The sequence below is a fragment of the Plasmopara halstedii genome (genome assembly GCF_900000015.1).
Source record: "Plasmopara halstedii genome assembly, contig: Scaffold_208, whole genome shotgun sequence".
Lineage (NCBI taxonomy): Eukaryota > Oomycota > Peronosporomycetes > Peronosporales > Peronosporaceae > Plasmopara > Plasmopara halstedii.
The window spans coordinates 332,712-357,274 of record NW_020187129.1 but is presented as its reverse complement, the minus strand read 5'-3'; the positions used below and the strand labels follow the sequence as shown (position 1 = coordinate 357,274).

The window sequence follows — 24,563 nt, the reverse complement described above, 5'->3', positions numbered from 1 at the left end:
GAAACCATTGAAAAGCTCTATTGAAATTAGTATTTCGGAATTTCTTGACCATAATGGATCCCACAGCATCTGTAAGAGAATCAACTGCGCGGGTTATGCAGCGCGCAAAGTTTGTGAGAATTGACCGAGCAGCTATTGAACGCTTCAGTACGAAGCTGGTAATTATCATGGGGATAGCAATTTTGACATACTATATTGATCATTTGATAAAGTGGAATCTTGTGGTCAAAGGAAATGAAATTGAATGGAAATGAGCTTGATGTGGTTACTTGGGACAGCGGAAACTGTCATTACTTTGAAGATAATAAGGAGAATGGACCACTGACCTGTCAATATGTTTTTGTGCTGGATGCCCTCAACTTTTGCTTCTGGCCTACGAAAGAGTGAGAACTTGATCATTTTGGTTTGAAGAATTATACTGATACTGTGTGATGGCATCAGTATGGAGTATGAACACTTAGCTCGAGGATTAAAAGCGGCGTTGCTGCGTGATCCACATGCACTAGATGCCGAAAATTTGGCAAATGTGACGAAGGAGACGGTGGCATCTTGGTTTTCTCCATACACGCCACCTCAGTTGGATGAACGTCAGCGTAAGGTTCAAGAAGTGGGTGTGGTTTTGCTTAAACACTTTGATGGAAAAGCGCTGAATTTAATCAAAAGCGCTCGTTGTTCCGCCGTTGAGGCCATTCGTCTTGTACTCGCGTACTTTTCAGGTTAGAACATACTTTGGGTTTGTATGAAATTCACATGACCTAGAATTTATTTCTACTGAAGGCTTTCAAGACCACGCTTTATACAAGGGTGAGCAAGTACACTTTTATAAACGTGCGCAGATTTTAGTTGGGGATGTCTGGGCTGCTTATGGGCGTCGTACGTCCGGAATTACCTCTTTTCATGATATCGGAAAGCTGACAATGTTTGGTATAGAGTTTTGAATTTGCTTTGCCATTGTTTTGGTTCCCTCTCTTATTTTCAAATTCGCTGTCGGATAGCTGATTACCGGGTGCCTCAAGTTCTTCGCTCTGATTGTGTCATTCATTATTCGCCGGAACTTGCTCAAATTGTTGACGGTAAAGTCGAAATTCCTTCTGGAAGTGAGGTACAACTTTCGCCAGTTGTCAAATTATTGTCAAAATTATTGTTCTGCTACGTACTTGAAAATGATAACTGTAGATGGAGGTAGAGATCCGTGCTGCGACCATTCAGGCGGTCGAGCAGATTCATCAACAACTAATCAGCAAAGGCTATTGTCTTCATATCATTGAGCTCGATTGGCTGCTATGGCAAATTGGTGAAAAGAACAAGAAGGACTTGCTGCCGCACCATCGCACATGGAGTATATACTATTGAACTGAGGCTTACCTACTTATAAGTCCAATCAGCTCATCAAGCTAGCAATCTGTCGGTGTAGTATGCTAGCAACATGATAAATCACTATCTAGCTTTTAAAGTCTTAGTTCAGCAGCTTTTCACAACCTTTAATTAGCTTTCAATCTTCGTCCAGCCTTAGCAACTGGTACGCAGGTCAAGCGAATGCTAAGCGTAATAACTGTGATTGCTACCTGATGACATCACCTTTAAAGTTTCGCTTAAAGATTATCACAACCGAAGGCAATCCATACACGTCGCCAATGCTTTCACCATTTGAACAAACAACGTGTCCCACTTAGACATGTGGACTACCAGAGAACCCACTAGCAGCCACAGATCCGGTCGGTGACGTAGGATGGTGCGACAATCGGCCACGAACGAAGCCACCAAAGCCTTTTTTCTTTTTTTGCTCCTTCTGCATCTCAAGCTGGTGCACGCGAGCTGCATATTTCGTAGCAAGGTCACGGACGACACCGTCGTCATCGCGAAATTCTCCAATGACTTGACGAAAGTCTGGTACGCGCTCTGAAGCTAAGGCCTTAAGGAAAGGAATTAAGTCTTTCAAAGCATGGTCGTCACGATCCCGTCCGTTGGTAAAGGGTTTGATTGGAATGGCATTCTCTGGCTGAAGTTGGTACGCCGCTGGATCATCGTCTAGAATTACCACCTGCTTTAAATCTCGATTCAAGTTCGCCAAGTCTTTTACATGGGCGCCATTCAAATACCGCGTAGCGTCACGCGACAGAATGTGCAGAGCACACTGTTTTGGGTCAAGTTTCTGTACAATCTCCTCGGCTCCGTAGTTTTGCGAAAAGATAACAATCTCGTAATACTGACACAAGGTTTCAAGGAACTCGTCCACTCCAGGACGTTTAGCATGACGCCAGCCATGCTTTCTCTGTTAAACCGACACTTTAGTTAGCAAACAAACAACAATCTATTTAGCTTAATAGTTGCGGGGTACGTACGCTCCACTCGGAATGCACGAGCGTATCTTCAAGATCCAATACCAGCACGGGAACGGGTGGTGTGTCTGCTGGCACCTGTGGAATGGGCCAATCGGGCAACAATTTCTGTCTTGAAGGGTCCGTAAATGGTTTGACTGCTTCTTCTACCTTTTTGGCAATATATGTGTAGATATCACCTAAAAACGTAGAGCCAAGCGTATCCGTAATACGGTTCTTCATTTTGTCGTCTAGCACAAAGTGCCACAATATCGAGCCCGAAATGCTCCCAGCTAGCACTGCAAATGAAATTTTTGCTGGAAGCGACGATGTTCGCACGACTTTATGGCCTACAGAAGTGTCAACAGAATGCTTTGTACTCTGACGTGCTGCTCGTCGCTCAGCTCTGGGAATCACTCTAAGAGGAATATCACGTCCTACTTTGGCGAACATTGACGAGACCTCAGAAATGGAGGAAGTAGATGATGACATATTGGCTAACATTAGCTGACGAGACGCTCCTGTTCGTGCAGACGTGTAGACACTACACCGAGCATTGCGCAGCACCAATCGCAGCATTTTCGATTTGTAGTTAATGGTGTAAGTTCTACACTAAATAGTTAAAAAAACAATCACAATGGCGCCGGAACCGGCGGGGAAGTGGGTCTTTCCAGAGCTGCGCAACATGATTTTGCAGACAGCAAGAAAAACTTCGAATGACGCAGAAAAGGAGAATGAACAAGCTCGAAGTGCATCAAATTTCCTTACGCCTAGCTTTACAGAGTCTAACGTTCCGTGGGCAGTAGAGCAGCAACTGCGACGCACAACCTGTACATTTGTCGAGCACCTAGCACAACTTCTAGAAATGCCTGAGGCTCCAAGTATATCAGCGCAATTGTTCATTCAACGCTTTTATATGATGCACTCATTTGCGACCCACGACCGCTTTTTAGTAGCAACGGCTGCGCTGTTTCTGGCTGGCAAGACCGAAGAATTTCCAGTCAAGGTCCGCTATATTACCGAGTGCTCTATGTACTTACTGCTCTGTCGTGAGCAGGCTCAAGAAAAGCTTATGAAAAAACATAAAGGTCATGTACTAAAAGGAAGTGGGTCTACTGCTTCACGACATTCTCCGTCACCTGCTGAGCCGATCAAAAAGAAACAGCGGATGGATTTAAAAGGCAAACCACTGGAGATGCCTACCACTCTCGAAAAAGATAAAGATAACGCTAATACAAAGCACATTGAGTGGCTTAATGCAATATTAGAATTCGTGGAAGTCGGAGAAGTCGAAGCAAATGCAAGCAAAGTCTTACTACTCGAGAGGATCTTGTTACTCTCGTTATCGTTCGAAATCGCAGCCCCTCAGCCATTTGCTTATGTGGCTCGACACATGGAGCGAATATTTGCCTTAGAAGCAATGCATCCAGATATTAGCTACGAGAATATTCGTCAGGTTACGTTCATGTTGATAGCCGATGCAATTAAAAGTGGATTGATTTTGGCGTTCGACTGTATTGCACTTGCTGCCGGTGCAGTGTATCTCGCATGCTTGTATCATTATCAAGTGGGACCAAATGTAGCGACAGAGAAGAATGAGCCATGGTGGACTGTATTGCAGCTACCGGAGAAGGAGCTGGAAGAAGTTGCGAGAAGCTACTTGTGGATGTATGAAGATAGAAATGGCGACAAGATTAAAGGACTTGGACCAGACTTTATGGATCTTTGGACACGTTACCGGCCATCTTTCAATCGGCCCGACCTTGAGTATGTAAAAGAATTAGATGCACCCTTGAAGGCCCCATAGATATATGTACCAATTTGCTGTTCAACGCTTCCATTTGTTTGCTACTTTCTACGGTTGTCGCTTTTTACACAGTAATATCTCATCACACCCAAGACTTGGCCTTACGCGGGTTATTCAACAAACTTTTAATGTAGTACACTTGAAAAAAGCAGACTATGAGGTAAACGACGCATTCCAGCACTCCGTAAAACGTGACGTGCTTGTTCATCTCTTGCTCCACTGCATGCAAAAATTTGTTAACAGCGTAAAGCATCAACTTAATGTGATTGACTTACCTTTTATATGTCTGTCTAACCTAATCAGCTGGAGCCTTAATTCTGACTCGAGCTCGCCAAGACGCACATCCACATGCGATGCGTACTTGGCTAACACACTCACATGTTCTACACATTCACAACATTAATCAATATAAGAGCCAACAGTCAGAAGAATAAAAAGTAATCAACCTTTTTCAACTGGATGCTGTGACTGCAAAGTATTGGTCACGTGTGTCACCAATTTGCCATCCGAGTCCGAATTCCGAAAACACAATTCATAAATGCCTGCCTGCCTTTTTTGGATAACATAAGCTCTTCAGCAACGTGATCAACAAAAATTAAGCATAACTAAAAGCTTTAACTTACTTTGGCGAAATGAGATACTCGCCCTCATCGTCACCTGTTCGGCGGTAGATCGTAGCACCCTCGGGATTTTTCACCTCCAAATCAATGTGCGAATCAGCAGAACTTACTACGTAAGCGCCACTTAAATGATCGCTGTCAAGTTTGACATCTTGAAAAAAGCATTCACTGCTACCACCCGCTACGTAAAACGTCAGACCCTCGGATGGGTCAAAGTCATAACTTTCCACGGCATGTGCTTCTGGTGTTGTGGCGGCTGAGTCTACTCCACGCGGCTTGCTATTGTAAGGATTAAAGTTCGGATCTTCTGCTACTGCAGCTACCTCTGGATCAAGTATTGCAAAGTCACCCTGCGCCAAGATTTCGGGAAGCGCTAACACGGGTAGCAACGTGTACAGCTTCATTTTAAATTTGATAAAATGTAGAATTTTAAATCGCGTGTACAAGTAGCGGAGCTGATAGCCTCTTAAGTAACAAAATACTTGTTTGATTTTTTATATCGTGAGAGATATATATTCAATCGAACGACAAAATATATTGATGTGATATTTTCACTTGCTTGCAGATGTAGCATCTCAGGAGTGAAAATACAGCCATTCCATCGTCCTCATCAATGTCAGTACTTCTGAATAGTGTAACGTGTATGTTTGCACTACAACCAAGAATTGGCACTCAGACATATTTTGTCTTTTTATGATATTGTGAAAATGTGAGCACCTGATGCGCTTGGGGTAATGTCACTCACTTACACCTTACGGTGCCTGCAAATACGACGCAACGAGGGTTCTTTCTTTTACGTAACTACATGAAGTTCAAACAAATTTTAACTAAAGAATTTCTCAATCAGGTCCACGTGTGTAAGCATCATACGACGACAGCAGTATGCGCGAGTCTCGCGGCCAGCAACTTTAAGATTAATATTGTTGAGGAGGTCGCAGTGTTCTCCAATATGAACGATCGTAACGCCGAACCTGAACCCCAAAGTCAGCAATAGAAAGATAGCAAAAATATCGCTGATCAAGAAGTGTTCTTTACGCTCTGTTAAACGAGCTTGTGGTTTCCTACGGCGGACAAAGCTGCAGCGACGTCCAGCTTGTCAGTCTGCAAGTAAAAGTGTCGCACCGTTTTTGCCGATCGTGATTATGGAACACATTTATCTGAAATTGCTCCCCACGCTGTTGTTGAGCCTTTACGCGCTTATGCGTGCTGACGTTTTGCTCAGAGATTGAATCGAGCCCTCAAAAGCTACTCCGTGGACGTTTTCGAATCTCGTCGGCCGCCAATCTTCAAGATAACCGGCTGCGCTTGGATCAGCAGCGATTGTATAAGTTTGCACCTTCCATAGTAATTTAACCTTGAGCGCTAAATGCTGGCAAAAGTGCCGAAGGGTCTCGCACTAAATTCGCGAACTAGGCGAGAAAAACATTTTGTCGTACCCGACTTACTGTTTTACAAGTCAGCTTATGTGAATCAGACACTCAAATTGAGCGACGTTCAGTGCTCAACTTCGCAAAGTAAATACACAACGTGAAAGTAGAAGTGGAGATGAATTAATTCTTGTTGTCAGCAGCCCAATAATCTTTATAATACAGCCGTTACAGCTATCGACCATATCTCGAAGTTGAATCGAAGACGGGGTCCATTTGCTAGTGGAAAGTGTGCCGAGGTGGGCGACTCTACCTTCCATTTTTATTATCGAAAAACCAAGGATCAGGTCATGACCGTCAATGGCGCCAGAGAGGTGGAACCTCAATTTTTGGGATGCCGGTATACCCTTTACACTCAGCCAGATACAGGTAATAATTCTGGTGAAAACGCCTGCTCATTAACCGCTTTACATGAAAATGTGTCTCCCCTTGCTCATCACGCAGTGACGGTGGACGACGGCCCTTTCGCGGCTGACTCTCGTGATTTTGCTAGGTGATGACAGCATGTAGATACCTCGACTATAAGAGTTCTCGGCATACCAGAATTTAAGTGCACTTTTTTGAGTTCCGTTGTTTATCTAATTCTTCAAAGCTCCCGCGTGCTTCCGCACTGTATCACTGGCCTTGCAGCGGGACTGCTGCAGCTTAGCGCTTAAGGAAGCGCAATTTAGGTCACCGATCTATCGTTCTTTACAAGAACCAATACGAGTGTAGCGGATCGCAATCCGCTTACTCCAAGAGTAGTTGGCTAATAAACTCTTCGGTTTAAATTCAAAACTGATTTTTATTTATTTTTATCTGCGGCTAATCCGCCTAATTTTAAACGTATAGAGTTCACTACATATATATAGTAACATCTAAATACATGCATAACTACTGGCTACCTAGTCACATACCGTATTCTTGTTTGGGTGCAGTCACACCATGCACATCTCGTGTGACACACACCTGTTACCAGGGTACGTGTAACCCGTTACAGGCCTAGTGGAGAGGATGTCAGAACGAAGAATTTGTTCTGCGAAACATCGAAGAACAGCATTTGAGCCGCATATACTGAAGCAATGCTCACAACTGTTTGGTGTACATCTCTACATCCGACTCACCAAGCTCTGAACGACTATGAACGAATATATCGTCAAAAATGGCTTGTTCGTAGGCACAACGCGGCATATACAGCTATACAAATTGATGGTGTGCTAGACAATCTCTGTGTCATAATTTGCCATCTCGCTTGATGTTCTAACCGCAGCGAGAAAGATATGACTGTCTCGGATGAGCAGTTAAGAATAACTATGAACTGGACCGAGAGCAAATATCAAAGTTTGTCGCTTTGTTGCACATCTTTTTAGGAAACGGCACTTTTCATAAGTGGCGGCAATAATTGTAAGCTTGCATAATTCACCACTTGTCGTTGCATTTCTGACACAACGGTCCGAATCGAGCTGGTAGATTTATTTCCTCCTATTATCCCCGCTTCGTGCCTGCACGAAAGAAAGCGTCAATGAAGCCAAACGTTTCCTTGGTGTGGGTCATTGCTTGTTTGGTCACACAATTTCATGGTATACTCCGTGATCTTAGGGCAACATGTGACCACATAAATATTTCATTGACAAACGATAAATTTATTTTCAGGATCCATATGCGTAGCAATTGTACCACTTAGTTTCTCGTCTGTGTCCTCATCGACAAACTCACCATGACGGATGTTGATCTATGCTTCTCATTCGTTTTCTACCGTACCGTTACGTTAGTTCACATACATTGTACAAATTTCACAAGCTCAATGTTGGTTTCTACCGAATACAATGAAAAAATATTTACAACCTTTAGGATAACCTAGGACATTCCATTCACAAGAGGGTATCATTTATCACCACCACCGTTGAGCTTCGCTGCTCCGCGTGGTGGGCGAGGCATACAGTGCGTATTCAGCACTAGCGTGACACTGTAACAACGAAGCACCAACTCTTAATAACTTGAGGACCTGACCCTTCTATTACGACAAACTGACACCCGTCTACGGGCCTTTGCACAAATAACCGTGATACAACATCTCTCTTACTTTTTTCCAGCAGCCCTGATGCATGAAACACCAGCCTGCATCTGTTACTAAGCAACTCACCAAAGATACACTCGAGGGCCACAACATACTATCGCACAATCCTGTCGCATCAGAAATATACTCAGAAATCGCGCTATACGATATCTATTCTTGGCTAGCCTTGAGAGCACAGCTTACGACCACTTCTGCTTTCTTGTCATTGCTCAACGCACTCAGCAACATCATCAGTTCCATATTCAGTACCGATGTTATCGTAGCTTCGTAATCGCACCATAAGTGAATCAGAGGTGTGTTCACGACTCACCAAAGCCTCATCAAGGGAAATCTGAGTGTTGGTATTCCCAGTTGACCCTTGGGTCATGGGGTTGAGATCAACTTTTTACGCTGCCAAACCTTAAATTTACAGAAAGACTCGATAGAACCTTCGCCACTGGTCATATGTGTTTCCATATGGGATATTCTAATGGTCTCCGCGTTGATCTTAGTATTTCTGTCAATCGTGCCTTCAAAACGAACCTTTACGACGCTCCTGCATTCGTTAAAACTACCTACGGATCCAAACAGCGTTGTTAACAGCCAAAAATGTGGGAGTTTGGGGTCTATTTCTTCTTAATTCTTAAAACGTCTATTCGGTTCAAGTCTGACCTCGACATTCAGGAGGTACAAAAGGTCAATTCGTTTGCTGTAGGCCGTCTTGCATCTTCAAGGAATTTGTCGGCCGATCCTGCGTGGGAGCTCGACCCTTCATACATCTCAGCCGATAAAGAAGTAGGCTCACAGGGCACTTATTTTTGAAACTGTCGCAGATTTACCATCCGCGAGCGCAAGTACACTAGTCGGCAGCTGAACGAAATATCTTGCTCCTCCTCAGCATGTCTGAGCTCCATCGTTTCTGTTTATATGTAAATTCCATATATTGCTTGGCCCTCAAGACACGACAGTTGTACTCCGCATTTCATACGACTTCAATCGCCACCATAAAAGAAAGAGAAAAAGGACGCCGAAGGTTTCGATGCAAGCAGAAATTGCACGAACAATCGCAATGAAACTGAACTGTTACCGCTATTGGCCGAAGGTTTGCCACCATCGCGGCGAAATGATCTCGCAACTCGCGAGCATAGTCCATCACATCTTGTTTTCCTTCTCGGGTGGATAATTACTTGGAGCTTACTCAATATGCCGAACAGGCAGTGCGATCACCCACGAAATATGACGTATCAGTACGCTTCATGACAAGAATGGCGCTACATAAAATGTACTTGCGTAAATATGCCTTTGTCGGTCTTTTTGAAGCCGCCAGCGCAACGCCATTTGAAGCAAAAATCAGATTTATGGCCGTCTCAACTACCCATGATATCCTCTCCACCCTCATAGAGCTAGACGCTCAACACTACCGGCCGGCTGGCGCGAGCCAAATACGCTTTCATCCTGAGGCGTATCACCTTCGCTGTCTCTTAGCTAATGAGCGCTACCAGAGAGCTTATGGTCGGCCCATCAGACGCCACGTCTTTGATTCCTTCGCCAACGATAGACATTAGCATACTAAGCGTATTTTGTTTTTTCTGTTTAGGTGATCAAGCAACTTGTGTGTCCATGACACATAAAGTACAGTCTTAGACGATTCGGTCGTAGGCACTTGACGACAAGTTCTACCAAGTATAACGAGTTACAGTGAAATTTGCATCAATGGAGCTTTTACTTGAAGATTTTGCATTAACCGAAGCTCAGAAAACGTGCTCGTATCTTCCACCCAGAATCTAACCAAAGAGCTTCTAAAATAAATAGTGACTGAATCTGCGCTTGAAATTCACCATTTTCAGTTAGACTTATACTTGATACGTCTGGGGTCCGATATTGAACATTATAATCATGCAATGCATAACGTGAGATTAATCGCGTGGATCTCGTGATGAGAAGCTGTGCCTTGGTAGTTTTAAATAGTCAGACTTACATATGGTCGTATAATGACTACTTCGGCTTAGTCGCCTGCCTTCAAGGCACTGCTGAACTCTTCGAAGAAAATCTCGTCCAGCTTGAGAAGAGTCTCGTAGTTGACGTCGCCGTGTCATTCCGTTGACGAGAGTGTAAGGCTGTGCGCTATCCGGCACGTACACCTGCATATTTTCTTCTCTTACCTTCCGTGACACAAACTTTAAACGATCGATCGTAGATGATCTATATTGATCACCATATGTGATTTCGAGGGTCCTGGAAAGTTCTTTTCACCCAAATGAAATGACTCGACTTCGTCAAAAACGTCGCTACCAACGTCTCAGCATTTTGAACTCGGATATAATTGATTGGGCAACCCCTCGGCTAGAATATTCAACATTGTCATTTTCACACTTGGATCGGCATAATGAACGTTATGATCTACGATCAACTTCTCAGCTCTACCTCAGGCATTGAATCCGGTCGCCGCAAATAGTCTCATTATGTACAAATCTCAGTGGCGTTACGCTGTATGTCGCATCGCTTCTTTATCTGCACGATCGTACTCGCACTTTAGGTCGGTTATAGAGGCATGCCTTCACTTCAACTGTGAATTTGCAAGATAGCACTGACTTGGTACTAGCGCGAACTTCAAAATATTTTATTTGATAATGTCAAAATTGTATTTAAACACCAAAAAATAATCTTATGCCCGATCGAAAGCGGTACCGCTCGCGCTCACGTTCGCGCTCAGCGAGCAAACGTTCAAGCGTACAAGTCGATGAGGCACAGCGAAAGGAAGCAGAGCGCATAGCTGCCATTGCCAAGCGTGCAGAAGAGCGAGCTGCTAAAAAGCAAGCAAAAGAGGAAGAGCAAGTCACATCAAAGTCGAAACATGCGGCTATAAGTGAGCGAAAGCTACCGCTTAAGATCGAGGAATCCTCAACACCTATGGGAGTACCAAATTCTTTGCCCAAGTTTCGATCAAAGGATCAGAGACAAAAGGAAGCACTTGAACGACTCGAGAAGAAGCGACAAGAGGTAAACTGTCTTTAATTTGGTTGATAGTACACTTTTCGAGATTATTTTTTTTGTGTGATAGATGGACATAAAGCGAAAAGAGACGGAAGATGCTCGGAGAAAATTCTTACAACAACAGCAATGTGACAGAGAGCGCGAGCGAGCTCTGAGGTCCAATGGCGACCGTCGTCGTGATGGTGGCAGCTCAAGAGATACCCGACGCATCTCGGGATCTTCGTCTAAAGACGATACAAAATTAGCTTTACTGGATCCAAATGAATCAAAGGCTTTACAAGCACTAAAAGATCAATACTTAGGCAAGACGGTAAAGAAAAAAAAAGTGGTTAAGGCTAGTGAGAAATTCTCGAAGATTTTTCAGTTTGATTGGGAGGCGTCGGAAGATACCAGCGCGGATCTGAATCCATTGTATGCTCAAAGGATGAATGTCAATCTGCTGTATGGACGTGGATACCGTGCTGGTGTCGATATGCGTGAGCAACGAAAAAAAAACTCGTTTTTGGAAGAATTGAGTCACAAACGCCAGAAGGAACAGCAAATGGCAGATGAAAGGGATGGAAACTTGACTAGTGAACAGATTGTGGCTAGACAGCAGGAACGTGAGCGTGCTCTACGAAGCATGCAGGCTCGTGAACGAGGCCATATGCAAGAAATGGCTTCGCGCGAGGCAAAGACAATGGGCATGCATTGGTCGGAAAAGTCCCTGGATGATATGAAAGAGCGTGACTGGCGTATTTTTCGCGAAGACTTTGATATCACGCTGAAGGGTGGACGTGCTCCTCATCCGCTACGCAAGTGGAGTGAAGCTGGCAGCATGCTGCCTGAAGCCGTTTTTAAGTCTATACAAGAAATGGGCTTTGAGCGACCGTCACCAATCCAGATGCAGGCTATACCTATTGGTTTGCAGAAGCGCGACATTATTGGTATTGCCGAGACAGGTTCGGGTAAAACTGCAGCATTCGTGATTCCCATCATCGCTTACATCTATTCGCTGCCAGCCACAATGGTTGCACGCACTGGCGAACAAGGTCCGTTGGCACTTGTTATGGCGCCTACTCGAGAATTGGCCTTACAGATTGAACAGGAAGCCATCAAACTCTGCAAGTACACAAGTGTGGGTCTCTCAGAGTCAATGAGTCCTATCAAAACTTTGTCAGTGGTTGGTGGGCAGAGCATTGAAGACCAAGGATTTCGCCTCCGTGAGGGCGTAGAAATTATTATTGGTACCCCTGGTCGTCTGATGGATTGCCTGGAGAGCCACTATCTTGTGCTCAACCAGTGTAACTACGTTGTACTGGATGAAGCAGATCGGATGATTGATATGGGATTTGAACCACAGGTGGTTGCTGTACTCGAAAATATGGGATCACTTTTGAAATCAGAAAACGAAGAAGAGATGGAACAGCAGCTAATGCTGGCAAATGGTGCTCACCCAAATCAGGAGCTGCAGCATCGTCTTCGAGTCACGACTATGTTTAGTGCTACGATGCCGGTCGAAGTGGAACGTCTGGCGAAGACGTTTCTGCGACACCCATCTATCGTCAAGATAGGTGATGAAGACTCTGGCAAGAATAAGCGTATCGAACAGCGAATCATGTTCATGAATTCAGGCAAAAAACGCTCCAAGCTCGTTGAAGTATTGCGTGACATCCTGAGTGCACAGAATGTGCCAATGCCTCGGTCTCGCAAGGAAAAAATTGTTGATGGAGCCAAAATTATTGTGTTTGTCAACATCAAAAAAGAGTGCGACTCAGTGGCAAAATTCATTTCCAGCGAGGGATTTCGCTGTACGATATTGCATGGTGGAAAAACGCAGGATCAACGTGAAGAGAGTCTTAGAATGTTTCGTGAAGGCTATTGTGATATGCTAGTAGCCACAGATGTTGCTGGACGTGGTCTTGATATCCCAGATGTGACACATGTCATAAACTTTGATTTACCGTCAAAGATCCAAAACTACTCGCATCGTATTGGTCGTACCGGTCGTGCTGGCAAAGACGGTGTAGCCATCTCATTTCTCACGGATGACGACGAAGAGATCATGTACGACCTAAAACAGTATCTTGTATCGACCGAGATGCCGGTGCCGACTGAATTAGCGAATCATCCATCTACTAAGGCCGCTCCTGGTGCTCGAGACGAAAAGGGAAATGTCATTGCACGTTCCAAGCGCGACACTGTCATTTACGCAAAGTAAGTAAATTTAGATGAACTTGACGAGATTGCGTTTGTTCAGTGTTGAGTCGAGATGAGCATCTTCTTTCTATATACTAGCCTGAAACTTAACTGATCTCTATGGACACACCAAGATGATGCGAGTCACTGTCATAATTTCGTAAGTCCATTTGCGCCGTCACGCGCGTTTTTAGATGCTTCGATGTGCGCCACTCATAGGTTCCGATTAAAATGCCGTCCGAGCCGATTGAGCTCGCTACGGCCTCGGTCTCACTAATGGCGTACTTCCCCAAAAGTCTAAGCGATCGTCTGTCTGTTTTCTGGTCCAAAACAAACCTTGAGCTTGCCATGAGTGCACCAGACAGCGTATGTGTCAAGTCCAGCTGCACCATCCGCCCAGTTTCATTACTGCATTCAGACATTAACAAGTCTCATCAGTGTTTGTAAACCCACGTAGAATCATCATCAAATCACTCACATTTGTAGCAGAGCGAGTAGATCTTCGTGTGTATAACTTGTAGCTACATTGAGCGTCGTAAATCTTCCAAGTCGATCGCTGTGGTCCAGTCCAACGTCATACGCCCCAACGACTCCAAGGGCGAAATCGCCCATCTTTCCTCCCACTGTCGCCTGCAATGTTGGTCCATTTACTGCATCAATTTTAGCTCCAGCAAAAAAATTCTGTGCCTTATAATCAGCTCCAATGTGTGCAAAAGATGCTGGTGCTCTCTCTGTAGCAGACTCCTGCGCCTCTAAAGTAAAGCGCAAGCTCTTGCTAGCTTGAAGATGAGCCTGCAACGCTAAGTGACGCGACGAACTTACACGCAAACTGGAGGTTAAAATGGAATTGAAATGACTTTCACAGACCAACGCTGACTCGACATTACGCTTCACAGCAGCTTTAAAAAACGATGCAAGCACGCATGTTTGTAGTCCAATAGCTGTTCCACTCGGTGTGAGTGTGTTAATCTCAAGCGAGTGACAGGATCGAGTTGTAGGTTCTAAAGGTTCATTGAGTCGCGTATTATTAGCCAGAAAATCAGCGTACAAACTGCTACTTAGTCCCGCGGTTGCGCGTCGACCTGCCATGAGCAGTCAGTGCTTACACAAATTGTAAGTTGATCAACATCTGATTGGTGACCAAATAGAATTTGTAAATTGATTCATTAATCAGTAACTACACCTAACTTTGTTATAATTCCAAAGTAAAGGATCTCATCATTACGATCCATAACGTTGTCGATCTAGCGACGGTGAAGTGCCACTACCAGGCGCTTGCAAGCCTATCTGGCTTCTTTCCCCACGTTTTGTTGAGTCGACATGGTTTGGTCTCGTCTGTGTTGTCGCCATCGTATTACTCATACGACTCGTCTCTGGGGTACTTTGACTTCGGATCATCTTCGTCACCACAGCGTAACCTTGATGTCTCCATCCGTTAGACTTTTTCTTGTCATTCTTCTCATCCTCAGAATCGTCTTGAAGATCTATCACATCTAACGGCTTCGATTTCGGGACAGGGCGATTACTAGATTGTGCCAACCGCATATTCCTCACTGTAATTACCGTAGAATCAGTGGAAGAATTTGATTCATTTGATGTATCGGGAAGACCACCGGGAGGTGCTAAGCTTCTTGTTGTTTCTGGCTCGACATAATGAGGTCGGACGGGTGGTGTGCTTGGAATCCCTCCAGGCTGACTTTTTAGTCGTGCTATTACACCGGCATTCAAGTTAAACGGACGGACATTCAACGTTGACTCGACGAGCTTGTAAAAACGTAATGCACGATCAAATTCGACTGGATCCATTTCCATCATTCGCTGACTAATGCGCTTCCCCACTTCCTGTGCTGCCATAAAGTTACGCCACGCTCCCGGTGGAGGAATTACGGAGCGGGAATCTTCATCATTCTTCATGCTTTTAGCCATCCTATCAGCTAAAGCTAAACGTGATTTGCTGTCAAAAGGCAATTCAAAAAAAGTTTTGGCCATCGCAAGTATCCAGCGAGGCTCAATGTGCTCCATCGGGACTAAAGTGCTACAGCGAATGATGCGACGAATGTAAAAGACATGACGACACGGCAAGTGATGGTTCTTCATAAAGGCACATGAACATTGCCATCCTTTTTTCGTCACAACTAAGAATTCTTTTGTTGGCTCGTCAGAGAAAACTCCATTGGGCGAGACAGCGGATACAAAGAAATTTCCGCGAGTTGGCTCAGCAAATTGATAAACGCCTCTTGACATGGCAAAGCGGTACTGTGGGTACACCAAGCTACTTACGGAAGGACTGACTGCAGCAGCCAAAAGTCGCATTTCCGCGTCATAATCCTCATTACCACAACCACTTCGAACAGCAGCCCGACTCGAATTAGACACTTCTGACTTCAAGTCACGCATAAAAGTACGCTCTACTATTGACTGAAAGTACCGAATCGCCATTACCGTCTCATCCAAAGCCATGTCATCGTTCACTGCAGCAAAAATCTCTTTCCAAGTAGAAGCAAACTGACCGTCAATTTCTGAGATGGTAAAAGTTGTCACATCTTGACGAGCAAACGTTGTCCAACAATCGCGACACGTGTCCCAGACCATAAGAAAATAGCGATAGAATGGATGATGCTTTGACCCGAGCACGTCAGCCATTGTAGCAACCTCTGCGTCGTAAACGAGTGCAGTGGGCGCGTAAACCAGTGCCTGAGTGATACTCGTAAGACGGTCTCGGTGCCATGAAGTCAAATCTTGTCCATGATCTGCAATCGCCTTATGAAGCTCACGTAGGACGTGAAACTGTGTGTATAACACACGAGCGTTTGGAAAGCTCAATAGTAACTGATTTAGAATCGGTGAGGTTACACTTGGTACAATTAAGGCGCGTACGCGTACATGAAGTGCATTGTTTTCTTTGAATTGATCAAGAACAGTTTGAAGAATCTCGGTTCGGTCGCTTTCCACAATAGCATGTTGTACGTACTGCCATCTGCCAAGCACGTCGTGCGCCATAAGCGAGAACATGCTATGGTTTGTATTGGCTTCATTATCCGTCGTTTGAGGCATAATATCTACACGTAGCACTTCTGGAAATGCCTCGAATACTTTGCGCATGTGCTCCGTTTGAAGCGTGATACTGGATAAAACCTTCTGCATGAAGTTACAGGAGCAAAAAAGCATGTACAGATTAGCTTATGAGGTAGCATTGCAGTAGCTGCTTTGGAAAAACCAACTCGCACCTCATCGTCAATGAAGATTCGGGCCGCATTGCCATTTATTGCGGCAAACTCATTAACATACGTAAACAAACGTTCTTCCACTGACTGCAGGCTATTGCGCTGGTCTACACGCATTTTAACGTGCTGTAGAAACGTTCGCATGTCTGCCATCGTCGGTACGTGAGGTTTATCTAGACTCGATTGTGTCGAATGTCTGGAATCATCAGACTCCAAATACGATCGAGAGTGATCCATACGCTGCCTTTTTGCCGAAGGCATCTCGTACACGACTGCATTCGACTGAGGAGGAGCTGCAGGTGCAGAAGTCGCCGTTCTAGTGATCGGATGATTGTGATGTAAATTCATTTTTGTGACACGAACACGATAGTTTCCGTTCTCAACAAGCTGCAGCGTCGCACTTATCTACGCTCATAGCAGTCATAATGAATTCAATTAATATGCCTATTGACTACACTTTGAGAGCAATTGTAGCGTACTTTAGCTTGGCACTCAGCTGGCCCTTCTTCATTCCAATGCGTATGGAGTCGTGCCTCCCCCTCTCGAATTTTATGTGCACACTGTAGAACTCTCATATAGTCTTGAAACCTTTCGGGTAAAAGATGAGTGGGAAGTGGTTGACCGATGGCCGCAAATGATGCTAGCACCTGGTTGCGTGTCTTCACGGATGTATGACTTTGTTGATAAAATGACTGCAAACAACCCATTGCTAAGCACCGAACAAGACATAAGCTCTTTACAAGAAAGACGCACCTGATGCGTATGTCTTTCATATTCTTCAATGTATGCACAGAAATCTTCCCACGATGCAAAGTCTCGGCGGTCCAAAAATGGAGCTGGCCATGATCTGCATCCGGCCGTAGCCTCCATGACGTGGAAGCAAGAACTTTTTGAATTATGTATGTCCAACGTCATGTGAAGTTGGCAGTGAACATTTTATTTCGGCCAATTGCAACAGATTTCAATCAGCGTCAGTGCTTCACGATCTTCGCCCAGATTCATACTGGATGCCGACCCTTTACGTAGGTACTTACACACGAAAGGAAGGTCATGTGGATGGCCACGCTAAAGGCCTCCACGCATACTCGTTCAATGAGATCACGGGTGCTTTAAAGTTATTAAATGTTATGGAAAAGGCAGGTATTAATCCGTCCTATGTCTGCGGCACCAATACGATACTTTATGCTGTGAATGAAAGCAACGAACTGTCACTAACGCGACCAGGAGAAGAGACAGGGTTTGTATCTGCCTACAAAATGGAGAAAGATGGTAAACTAACGCAAATTAGTCGTCACGAGACCCATGGGCCGTACACGTGCCACGTTGCGCTAAGTCCCAACGGTGACTTTCTTTCCGTCTCTAACTATAATGGCGGTAGTCTTGCACTGTATCCTGTGAACGCGGATGGTTCACTGAGTCCAGCTTCAGATTACCACCACTTTCAAGGCGCCAGCATGGTTATTCCAGATCGCCAAGAAACTTCACATATTCATAGCACAGCATGGACATCGAATGGACTCGTTGCTGCTGACTTAGGTACTGATCGTCTCGTGCAGTACAAATTGGATGTCGCTGCAAAGAACTTGATTGATGAGGAGTTCATTTCATGCCCACCTGGCTCAGGGCCACGTCACTTTGCACTCTCGATGATGCTTGGTGTGGGCTACGTCATCAACGAGCTCAGCAATACCGTCAGTGTGTACCCACTGGACGTTAAGACCGGAAAGTTAAGTCACGTAGCAATTCAGCACATCTCCACGCTACCTTTGGACTACTCGGGTCCATCTGCACTAGCGTCAGACATTCACATCTCTGGCAACAATAAGTTTGTATATGCGGCCACACGCTTCTGTAACAGCATCACCATCTACAAAATCTTGCCCGATACACGTCTGGAGTTAGTTGAGATTCTTCACACACGAGGTGAGACACCCCGCGATATTCATTTGTACAAGGACTTTGTCTTAGCGCTCAACCAGGATTCCAACAGCATCGATGTCTTCCGTGCCGATAGCGAGACTGGAAAGCTTACTTACACAGGAAACTCGATCGACTGCCCATCGCCATCGTGTATGTTCATCGCCCCATAATTCTTTCATTAGTAATAATTGATACTTGCAAATCACTGCTTTTTCTATGAATGGCTGCCCCCCTTAAAATCTAGTCTGCGTCTCGCATGATGACCTCCGAATCAGATGTTGAAAAAGCTCTATTGCTCTTTGCTTCACGACATGTCTCGTTAGATAATACCTTCATTATCTTGTACTTTGTAAGAATTTTTCTTTCTATCAATATTTACTGCTACGAAATGTCTTGAATAGATTCTATAGTCTGGTGGGAGAGGCAGAAGTATTGCGATCTATTTAAGTGACTCGACTATGCAGAATGTATCATGTCTATACTTACATGGTGACAAGTCAATCTCGCACCAAAAAAAAGAATAAAGCCTCACACACCGAAATCCGAGAGAAAGTGTTTGCTGGTGTGGTATATTAGAAACCACACCATGAAATGAACTGCACAAGGACATGAATCGAACTGGTGTGGCACTAGTAACTGGAGGTAGCCGTGGTATTGGCTTTGCTGTGGCTCAGCAGCTTCATCAGCGTGGTTGGCAGGTCGCTCTTACTTCTCGTACTATCGAGCGAGCTCAAGCAGCGGCGCAGAAGATTTCTGCAACTGTATTGCCACTGGCGTATTCATGTCCACGGCGTGACGAAGGAGACGCCAGTGTCGAAGCTGTCCAGCTTGTGGCAAGAGTAACAAATGAATTTGGTGCTAGTCCATCAGCTCTCATCAATGCTGCAGGCAATTCAAGGGATAATTTGCTCTTGCGACTTAGCAATAATGAGCTCGATGATTTGCTGCTCACAAATCTTGTAGGACCCGTGCATATGTGTAAAGCGGTAGCGAAAGGAATGATACAACGTCGTAAAGGTAGTATTATCAATATTGGCAGTGTCGTGGGTGCAGCAGGGAATGTTGGACAGGTCGCGTATAGTGCAGCCAAGTCAGGACTTGTGGGCGTCACTAAGACATTGGCCAAGGAATTAGGCAACCGTAACATTCGAGTAAATTTAGTTGAGCCAGGTTTTATAATGACCGATATGACGAATGCTATGACGAGTGCTGCACGCGAGCGTGTTTTGGACAAAATACCATTGGCTCGATTTGGGAAGGCAGATGAGGTAGCTCAACTTGTAACGTTCCTAGCAAGTGATGAGTCGTCGTATATTACTGGACAATGCATACGTATTGATGGAGGACTCGTGATTTAGCAAGATGGTTTAAAGCTTTAGGAAGAATGAAGTTTAAGTGGAGCATTTGTGTGTTCTGGGAATCCACAATTTTCACGAACGAAATATTGCCAAGACAAGAAATGTTAAGTAAGAGAGTCTACATTTAAATTAGCGGGTCTCTTGGTTTCGATAAGACGTTATCAGACGGACGATAGGTAAGAACTGAAGGGTGGGCATTTGATCTTCGTTGATGACCAAGTTGTGCTTCATTGATTTCTTTGTTTAGCCAGGTAATCACTGCACATGGAGCATGATATTGATAATTGCAATTAAGAAGAATACAGACTCCGGCACAAGTTTCTTAAATGGTGTACCTTGTTGATTCGATGCAAGAAGTTTATTGCTATCTTCCAATTTTTGACTTAGCTCTTTTATTGTGTCCTGTCACATGACATAACAATCAAAACCGTATTGCTACAACCATTTGAAAAGTGTACGAACCTTGAGATTTAAGATGTGTTCTTCTCGCTTTCGAAGATCTTCTTTAATCGATTTTAACTCTAGCAATGCTTCCTCACGCTGAAGCTGCTTTTCGTCGATTATCTAAACAACACACCATTATTACGAGCGTAAATGAAGGATACTTCCCTCTTACCTGTTCTTGCTGTTTGATAATTTTAGCTTTCATCCGCATCTTGGACCTCAGCGAACGATTTTCATTTTGTATCCGTTCAATGATATCGTTTCCCTAAACAATAATCAGCACTTTTTGTCTATCTGTGTAATCATATTTCGTACCTTGTTGATTTCGGAGATACTTATCTCTAGCTTTTGCTGAAGTTTCGCATGATTATCTCGGTACATTTTCAGTGATTCGTCCACTTCTTCATTATGACATTTTGCAGACTGTAGCAAATCTGTTGTCTTTTTGATCACTTCCTCCTTGTCCGCAAGTTGTTGCTGCAAAGCATCAATACGTACTTGCAAAGCATTCATCTGTTTTTCCTGTTGAAATAATTTTTTGTCCACCTCTTTGTTCTGCGTACGTAATTCCTCTAGTTCTTTTAATTGTGCACACCGATTCTGGCTCAGGTCTTGTACTTGTGCTTGAAAGTGATCAATCTGCATTTCATGCTGATATTTTAACTTGCTTAAATCTTGCACTTGAGCGTCACTCGCCTCTGCGGTAGCTTTTATATTTTGAAGCTTAAGTTGAAATTAGCCTTCAAAACATTGTAATTAGATAAACTACCAACAAAACCTACTTCTTTTTCGTATCTTCCCACCAATGCTTCGATTTTAGCGTTGAGTTCGTCTTCGCGCTCTTTCAATGCTCTTGCCGCTGCTCTGCGTTGCTGTTCGAGCTCGTCTGCAAACCTCATTTTTTCCTGTGATAGTGTCGACTCGGCGTCGTATTTCAATACCGACAATTGATCCTGCAGCTTTGTCTCGCTCATCTGGGATTTTCTCAAAGCATCGCTTGTTTGCTTTAAAGACGCTACCGCAACTTTTCGACTTGCTTCCACTTGAGCCAATCTCGCCGCAAGATACGCCTTAATAGCAGCATCATTCCCTGGGCTGAATCTTAAAGATAAATGGGTCAACTGCTTGAATGGATTCGTCTCCACAATGCTAAACATCGATAGTCCGTTGCTATCCAAAGTGTTGAGTACTGCTAAATAACTATCAAATTACCCCCAACATCATTAATAGTTGAAAATTCTTAAAAACGTCGAGATTCCACGCTTACCTCAAAGGAACAGGTCCAGTAGATCGGCTAAATTGTGCATCAAGTGGAATCTTCTCACTAGCGCCGTCCAAATCGGTCAAATTATCAGTGTTTTGCTGCTTTTCTTCGTCTTCTTGTGCCATTTTCTTGCTATCTTTAAGACAGCAATGTAATAGCTCAATGAGGTTAGCTGGAAACGTCGCAAAGTCCACAAGTAATCGTTGTTGTGCCTTTAATTCATGAAATTCCTCCTCAGAGACGCTCCAAAGGTATAAAAAATAAGGATCAACACCATCGTCATCTGTGATTTCGACACGCATCACTCGCTCTTTTTGGTTTTTGGCATTGTTCTGCTATAGTAATAAAACACAGTGAAAAACGAGAAGATTGTGCAAGAGACCGAGTACGTACACGTGTACCAGTAAGGAGACGAATCGTAAGTGGCTGTAGCTTCTCATCGCGGTCTGGGTACTGCACAAGCACGTGAAAGCGCCGATCAAACAGTGGAGTCTCGCGACTGAACTCTTCCATTTAAATTATTTGTTGGATTCGGCGCCAAAATCAACATTACAAGCTGTTATTTTCTATTACTTTAAACTGAGATTTACATTCATAAACTAATATGCAAAACAGGATTTGGCATAAATTCGATCATATGCTCAATGTAGTCAGATGCAAGCCATCTAAATGCTCGAATCATCGAGAATTCATCAAGGTGTTTGCTGCATTTTGCGTAAGTATCTGATCAATACCGATTCTAATATTATCGAGATGTATGTTAAAATAAATGAACCAAGTATTAGCATTATGTGCGTGTTTGGATTATATCAATATCTCCGAAAAGTTGAAACCCAAATTTGTGTTTGGAGCTTGTGCAAGGTCTAAAGATTGGATGCATGGAATTGGCATAGGCGAAAATACGTTGAAAAAGCAGCATTTTTTGTGTTTCAGAATTGTGTCTGACGGTCACATGTCCAGTTCTTTTTTTTTGAGCTCTACTATGCAATCAAACAACTCAGACCGTAGTCGCTTGCATGCTATGGAATAGGTAAAGCGACCCAGAAAGTTTGGCAATTTGAAAATCTGAGCGAAGGCTCTATTCTGTTATTAATACACAATTGAGGAGAATGATAGCACATAGCAGCTTGTTGCGTCGCCTTGATTATCCGATTGAAACGAAAGGCGAAAGACTCTCACGAAGGGTCAGCTGCACTAAAACGATTGACATTAGGTTGTTCTACCGTCGGCCAAAATGATGCTGCAGAGCTATATCTAGAACGTTGAATTATGAATTACATTTGCTAACTCCGTCGGTGACAACGAAGAATAAAAATACGTTGATAAGTTTCGTTACAACATTTATCGACTGAACGAAGCGTTGAACATGAAGTTGTCAACTTAGAAATAGCGCACGACAAGGTGACAGACAATAAACTTTTTGAAGTAGTAAACTGAGCCTGAATCTTGGTAAGGCGTCACGAGTTATATGTCGCCGAAATTGATTGCTTGTATTGATAGAACTTGCGGTGAGATTTTTGACAGGCCAGTATTTGGCTACAGACAGAAAAGAACTTACAAAATACGAGCAACATTTATTATCGGCGTTTTTCGGCTTCACCGTCCACATATACGCAGCGGGTTCAATGATTATATTCCATTTGTCCGAGATAGCTGTTGACTTTCTCAAAATTGACTGCTATTGTCAGCTTTGTAATTTGCTACCGCTTACACACATGAATACGACGTTAGTAAAGCTAAGCAAAGTTTTTATGTGAGATATAAGAATTTAAGCCTAATATGCACGAGGGACCTTCTTTGGCTCTACTTTCCTCGAGAACCACACTATTGAGAGAAGTTGCAGCTATTATAGTCTCGGTGAGGGTCATCTAGATATCTGGTCCAAGGCCATTTATTACCACACAGTACTCAAATATTGTATGAATTGGCATATGCTGGCTCTGATCACTTTGGGCCACAATCATAAACCCACATGTTTGAAAGTCGCAACCATAGACCTTCAGGAGCTACAAGCTTTGGATGCATTTCCTGTGATAAGGGATTGGTGAAATGATATTTAGCATATAGAGTCGAGCGAATCGTGTCAATGTGGCACCCATGCAAGTAATAAGAGGTTGGAGCTTTTCCAAAAGAGTAATGAATACGAACAGAAAATGCTACGTTCTTCTTCACAGTAACCAATACAACAATAACAAATCAATTCAAATTTGGATAAGATCAGGTTTAAAATCTTATGTGTCTTTTTCGATACAGGACTTATTCCTGTACCGCTCAAAGCACATGGATCAAAAATCTTTGGAATGTTGCATTGGCTTAACATCTACGACTTCATTTTAAAATTTGCACTCAATCATCCGAGTCCTTTCTAGTCCTTCTGACTCCTTCTTCCAGTCCCATTCGTACCATGCTTTCTTGCAACTATTACGTTAGAATGTTGGCAGTAGCTGTCGCGCTTTCCGGCTTCACTATTCATACTGCTGGTGCGAATGCGAACGATTGTGAAATGATATACAACGGAGTGAAAGTTGATGGAGGAGCAGGCGCAGGTCTAGTTGTGAAAGCTGGAGGTGGTGTAAGCGCTGGTGTTGGTGCAGATGCCGGGCTCGGTGTTACTACTGGTCTTGGTGTCAAAGCTGATCTTAATGTCAAAGCTGGTCTTGCTGGGGGCGCCGGACTTGGTGTGAAAACTGATGTAAATGTAGGTGCGGATGTTGGTGTTAAACTCAGTGGTGGCGTTGATGCTGGTCTCGGCGTGAAAGCCGGTCTTGGTGTCAGTACTGGTCTTGGTGTCAAAACTGGTCTTGGTGTCAAAACTGGTCTTGGTGTAGACGCTGGCCTTGATTTGAAAGCTGGTCTTGGTGGAGGTGTCGGTCTAGGTGTAAATACTGATCTCGGCTTGAAAGGCGGGGTCGGAGTAGGCGCTGGTCTTGGATTGAAGTCTGGTGTTAGTGTCGGAGCTGGTGTTGGTGTAGAT

The 24,563-nt window shown here is 44.0% G+C and overlaps 11 protein-coding genes across 11 annotated transcripts in view; 6 read left to right on the top strand and 5 right to left on the bottom strand.

The window, feature by feature from the left end:
• Positions 1-53: 53 nt before the first annotated feature.
• Positions 54-1,353, top strand: PHALS_03069 (Cobyrinic acid a,c-diamide synthase; the record flags this gene model as incomplete). The annotated part of the gene is made up of 6 exons (XM_024721734.1): positions 54-158; positions 232-383; positions 442-716; positions 778-924; positions 996-1,102; positions 1,177-1,353. The coding sequence occupies 6 exons, from the start codon at positions 54-56 to the stop codon at positions 1,351-1,353; spliced, it is 963 nt and encodes a 320-aa protein (XP_024572890.1).
• Positions 1,354-1,669: 316 nt separating this feature from the next.
• PHALS_03068 (mitochondrial import inner membrane translocase subunit tim50) lies at positions 1,670-2,897 on the bottom strand (the record flags this gene model as incomplete). The annotated part of the gene is made up of 2 exons (XM_024721723.1): positions 1,670-2,272; positions 2,343-2,897. The coding sequence occupies 2 exons, from the start codon at positions 2,895-2,897 to the stop codon at positions 1,670-1,672; spliced, it is 1,158 nt and encodes a 385-aa protein (XP_024572889.1).
• Positions 2,898-2,955: 58 nt separating this feature from the next.
• On the top strand, positions 2,956-4,125 carry PHALS_03067 (tpa: cyclin-t1 family protein; the record flags this gene model as incomplete). Its single annotated transcript, XM_024721712.1, has 1 exon — positions 2,956-4,125. One exon carries the CDS (start codon positions 2,956-2,958, stop codon positions 4,123-4,125), a length of 1,170 nt encoding a protein of 389 aa, XP_024572888.1.
• An 82-nt stretch (positions 4,126-4,207) lies between these two features.
• PHALS_03066 (hypothetical protein F443_21298) lies at positions 4,208-5,149 on the bottom strand (the record flags this gene model as incomplete). The annotated part of the gene is made up of 4 exons (XM_024721701.1): positions 4,208-4,344; positions 4,401-4,508; positions 4,572-4,675; positions 4,749-5,149. 4 exons carry the CDS (start codon positions 5,147-5,149, stop codon positions 4,208-4,210), a joined length of 750 nt encoding a protein of 249 aa, XP_024572887.1.
• A 5,725-nt stretch (positions 5,150-10,874) lies between these two features.
• PHALS_03065 (p-loop containing nucleoside triphosphate hydrolases superfamily protein) lies at positions 10,875-13,401 on the top strand (the record flags this gene model as incomplete). The annotated part of the gene is made up of 2 exons (XM_024721690.1): positions 10,875-11,207; positions 11,269-13,401. The coding sequence occupies 2 exons, from the start codon at positions 10,875-10,877 to the stop codon at positions 13,399-13,401; spliced, it is 2,466 nt and encodes an 821-aa protein (XP_024572886.1).
• An 85-nt stretch (positions 13,402-13,486) lies between these two features.
• PHALS_03064 (eukaryotic porin) lies at positions 13,487-14,468 on the bottom strand (the record flags this gene model as incomplete). Its single annotated transcript, XM_024721679.1, has 2 exons — positions 13,487-13,787; positions 13,858-14,468. The coding sequence occupies 2 exons, from the start codon at positions 14,466-14,468 to the stop codon at positions 13,487-13,489; spliced, it is 912 nt and encodes a 303-aa protein (XP_024572885.1).
• A 132-nt stretch (positions 14,469-14,600) lies between these two features.
• Positions 14,601-17,473, bottom strand: PHALS_03063 (Zinc finger, SWIM-type; the record flags this gene model as incomplete). Its single annotated transcript, XM_024721668.1, has 5 exons — positions 14,601-16,208; positions 16,263-16,517; positions 16,607-17,008; positions 17,083-17,295; positions 17,357-17,473. The coding sequence occupies 5 exons, from the start codon at positions 17,471-17,473 to the stop codon at positions 14,601-14,603; spliced, it is 2,595 nt and encodes an 864-aa protein (XP_024572884.1).
• Positions 17,474-17,610: 137 nt separating this feature from the next.
• PHALS_03062 (WD40/YVTN repeat-like-containing domain) lies at positions 17,611-18,617 on the top strand (the record flags this gene model as incomplete). Its single annotated transcript, XM_024721656.1, has 2 exons — positions 17,611-18,526; positions 18,583-18,617. 2 exons carry the CDS (start codon positions 17,611-17,613, stop codon positions 18,615-18,617), a joined length of 951 nt encoding a protein of 316 aa, XP_024572883.1.
• A 514-nt stretch (positions 18,618-19,131) lies between these two features.
• Positions 19,132-19,881, top strand: PHALS_03061 (3-ketoacyl-acp reductase; the record flags this gene model as incomplete). The annotated part of the gene is made up of 1 exon (XM_024721645.1): positions 19,132-19,881. The coding sequence occupies one exon, from the start codon at positions 19,132-19,134 to the stop codon at positions 19,879-19,881; it is 750 nt and encodes a 249-aa protein (XP_024572882.1).
• Positions 19,882-20,005: 124 nt separating this feature from the next.
• On the bottom strand, positions 20,006-22,102 carry PHALS_03060 (uncharacterized protein; the record flags this gene model as incomplete). The annotated part of the gene is made up of 8 exons (XM_024721634.1): positions 20,006-20,139; positions 20,217-20,283; positions 20,344-20,445; positions 20,498-20,590; positions 20,641-21,048; positions 21,108-21,525; positions 21,593-21,921; positions 21,983-22,102. The coding sequence occupies 8 exons, from the start codon at positions 22,100-22,102 to the stop codon at positions 20,006-20,008; spliced, it is 1,671 nt and encodes a 556-aa protein (XP_024572881.1).
• Positions 22,103-24,020: 1,918 nt separating this feature from the next.
• Positions 24,021-24,563, top strand: part of PHALS_03059 (uncharacterized protein) — a gene marked incomplete at both ends in the record, with an annotated part of 5,299 nt that continues 4,756 nt past the window's right edge. The window contains one exon of the mRNA XM_024721623.1: positions 24,021-24,555. Within this exon, the coding sequence (XP_024572880.1) occupies positions 24,021-24,555 (535 nt within the window). The remainder of the gene's footprint in view (positions 24,556-24,563) is intronic.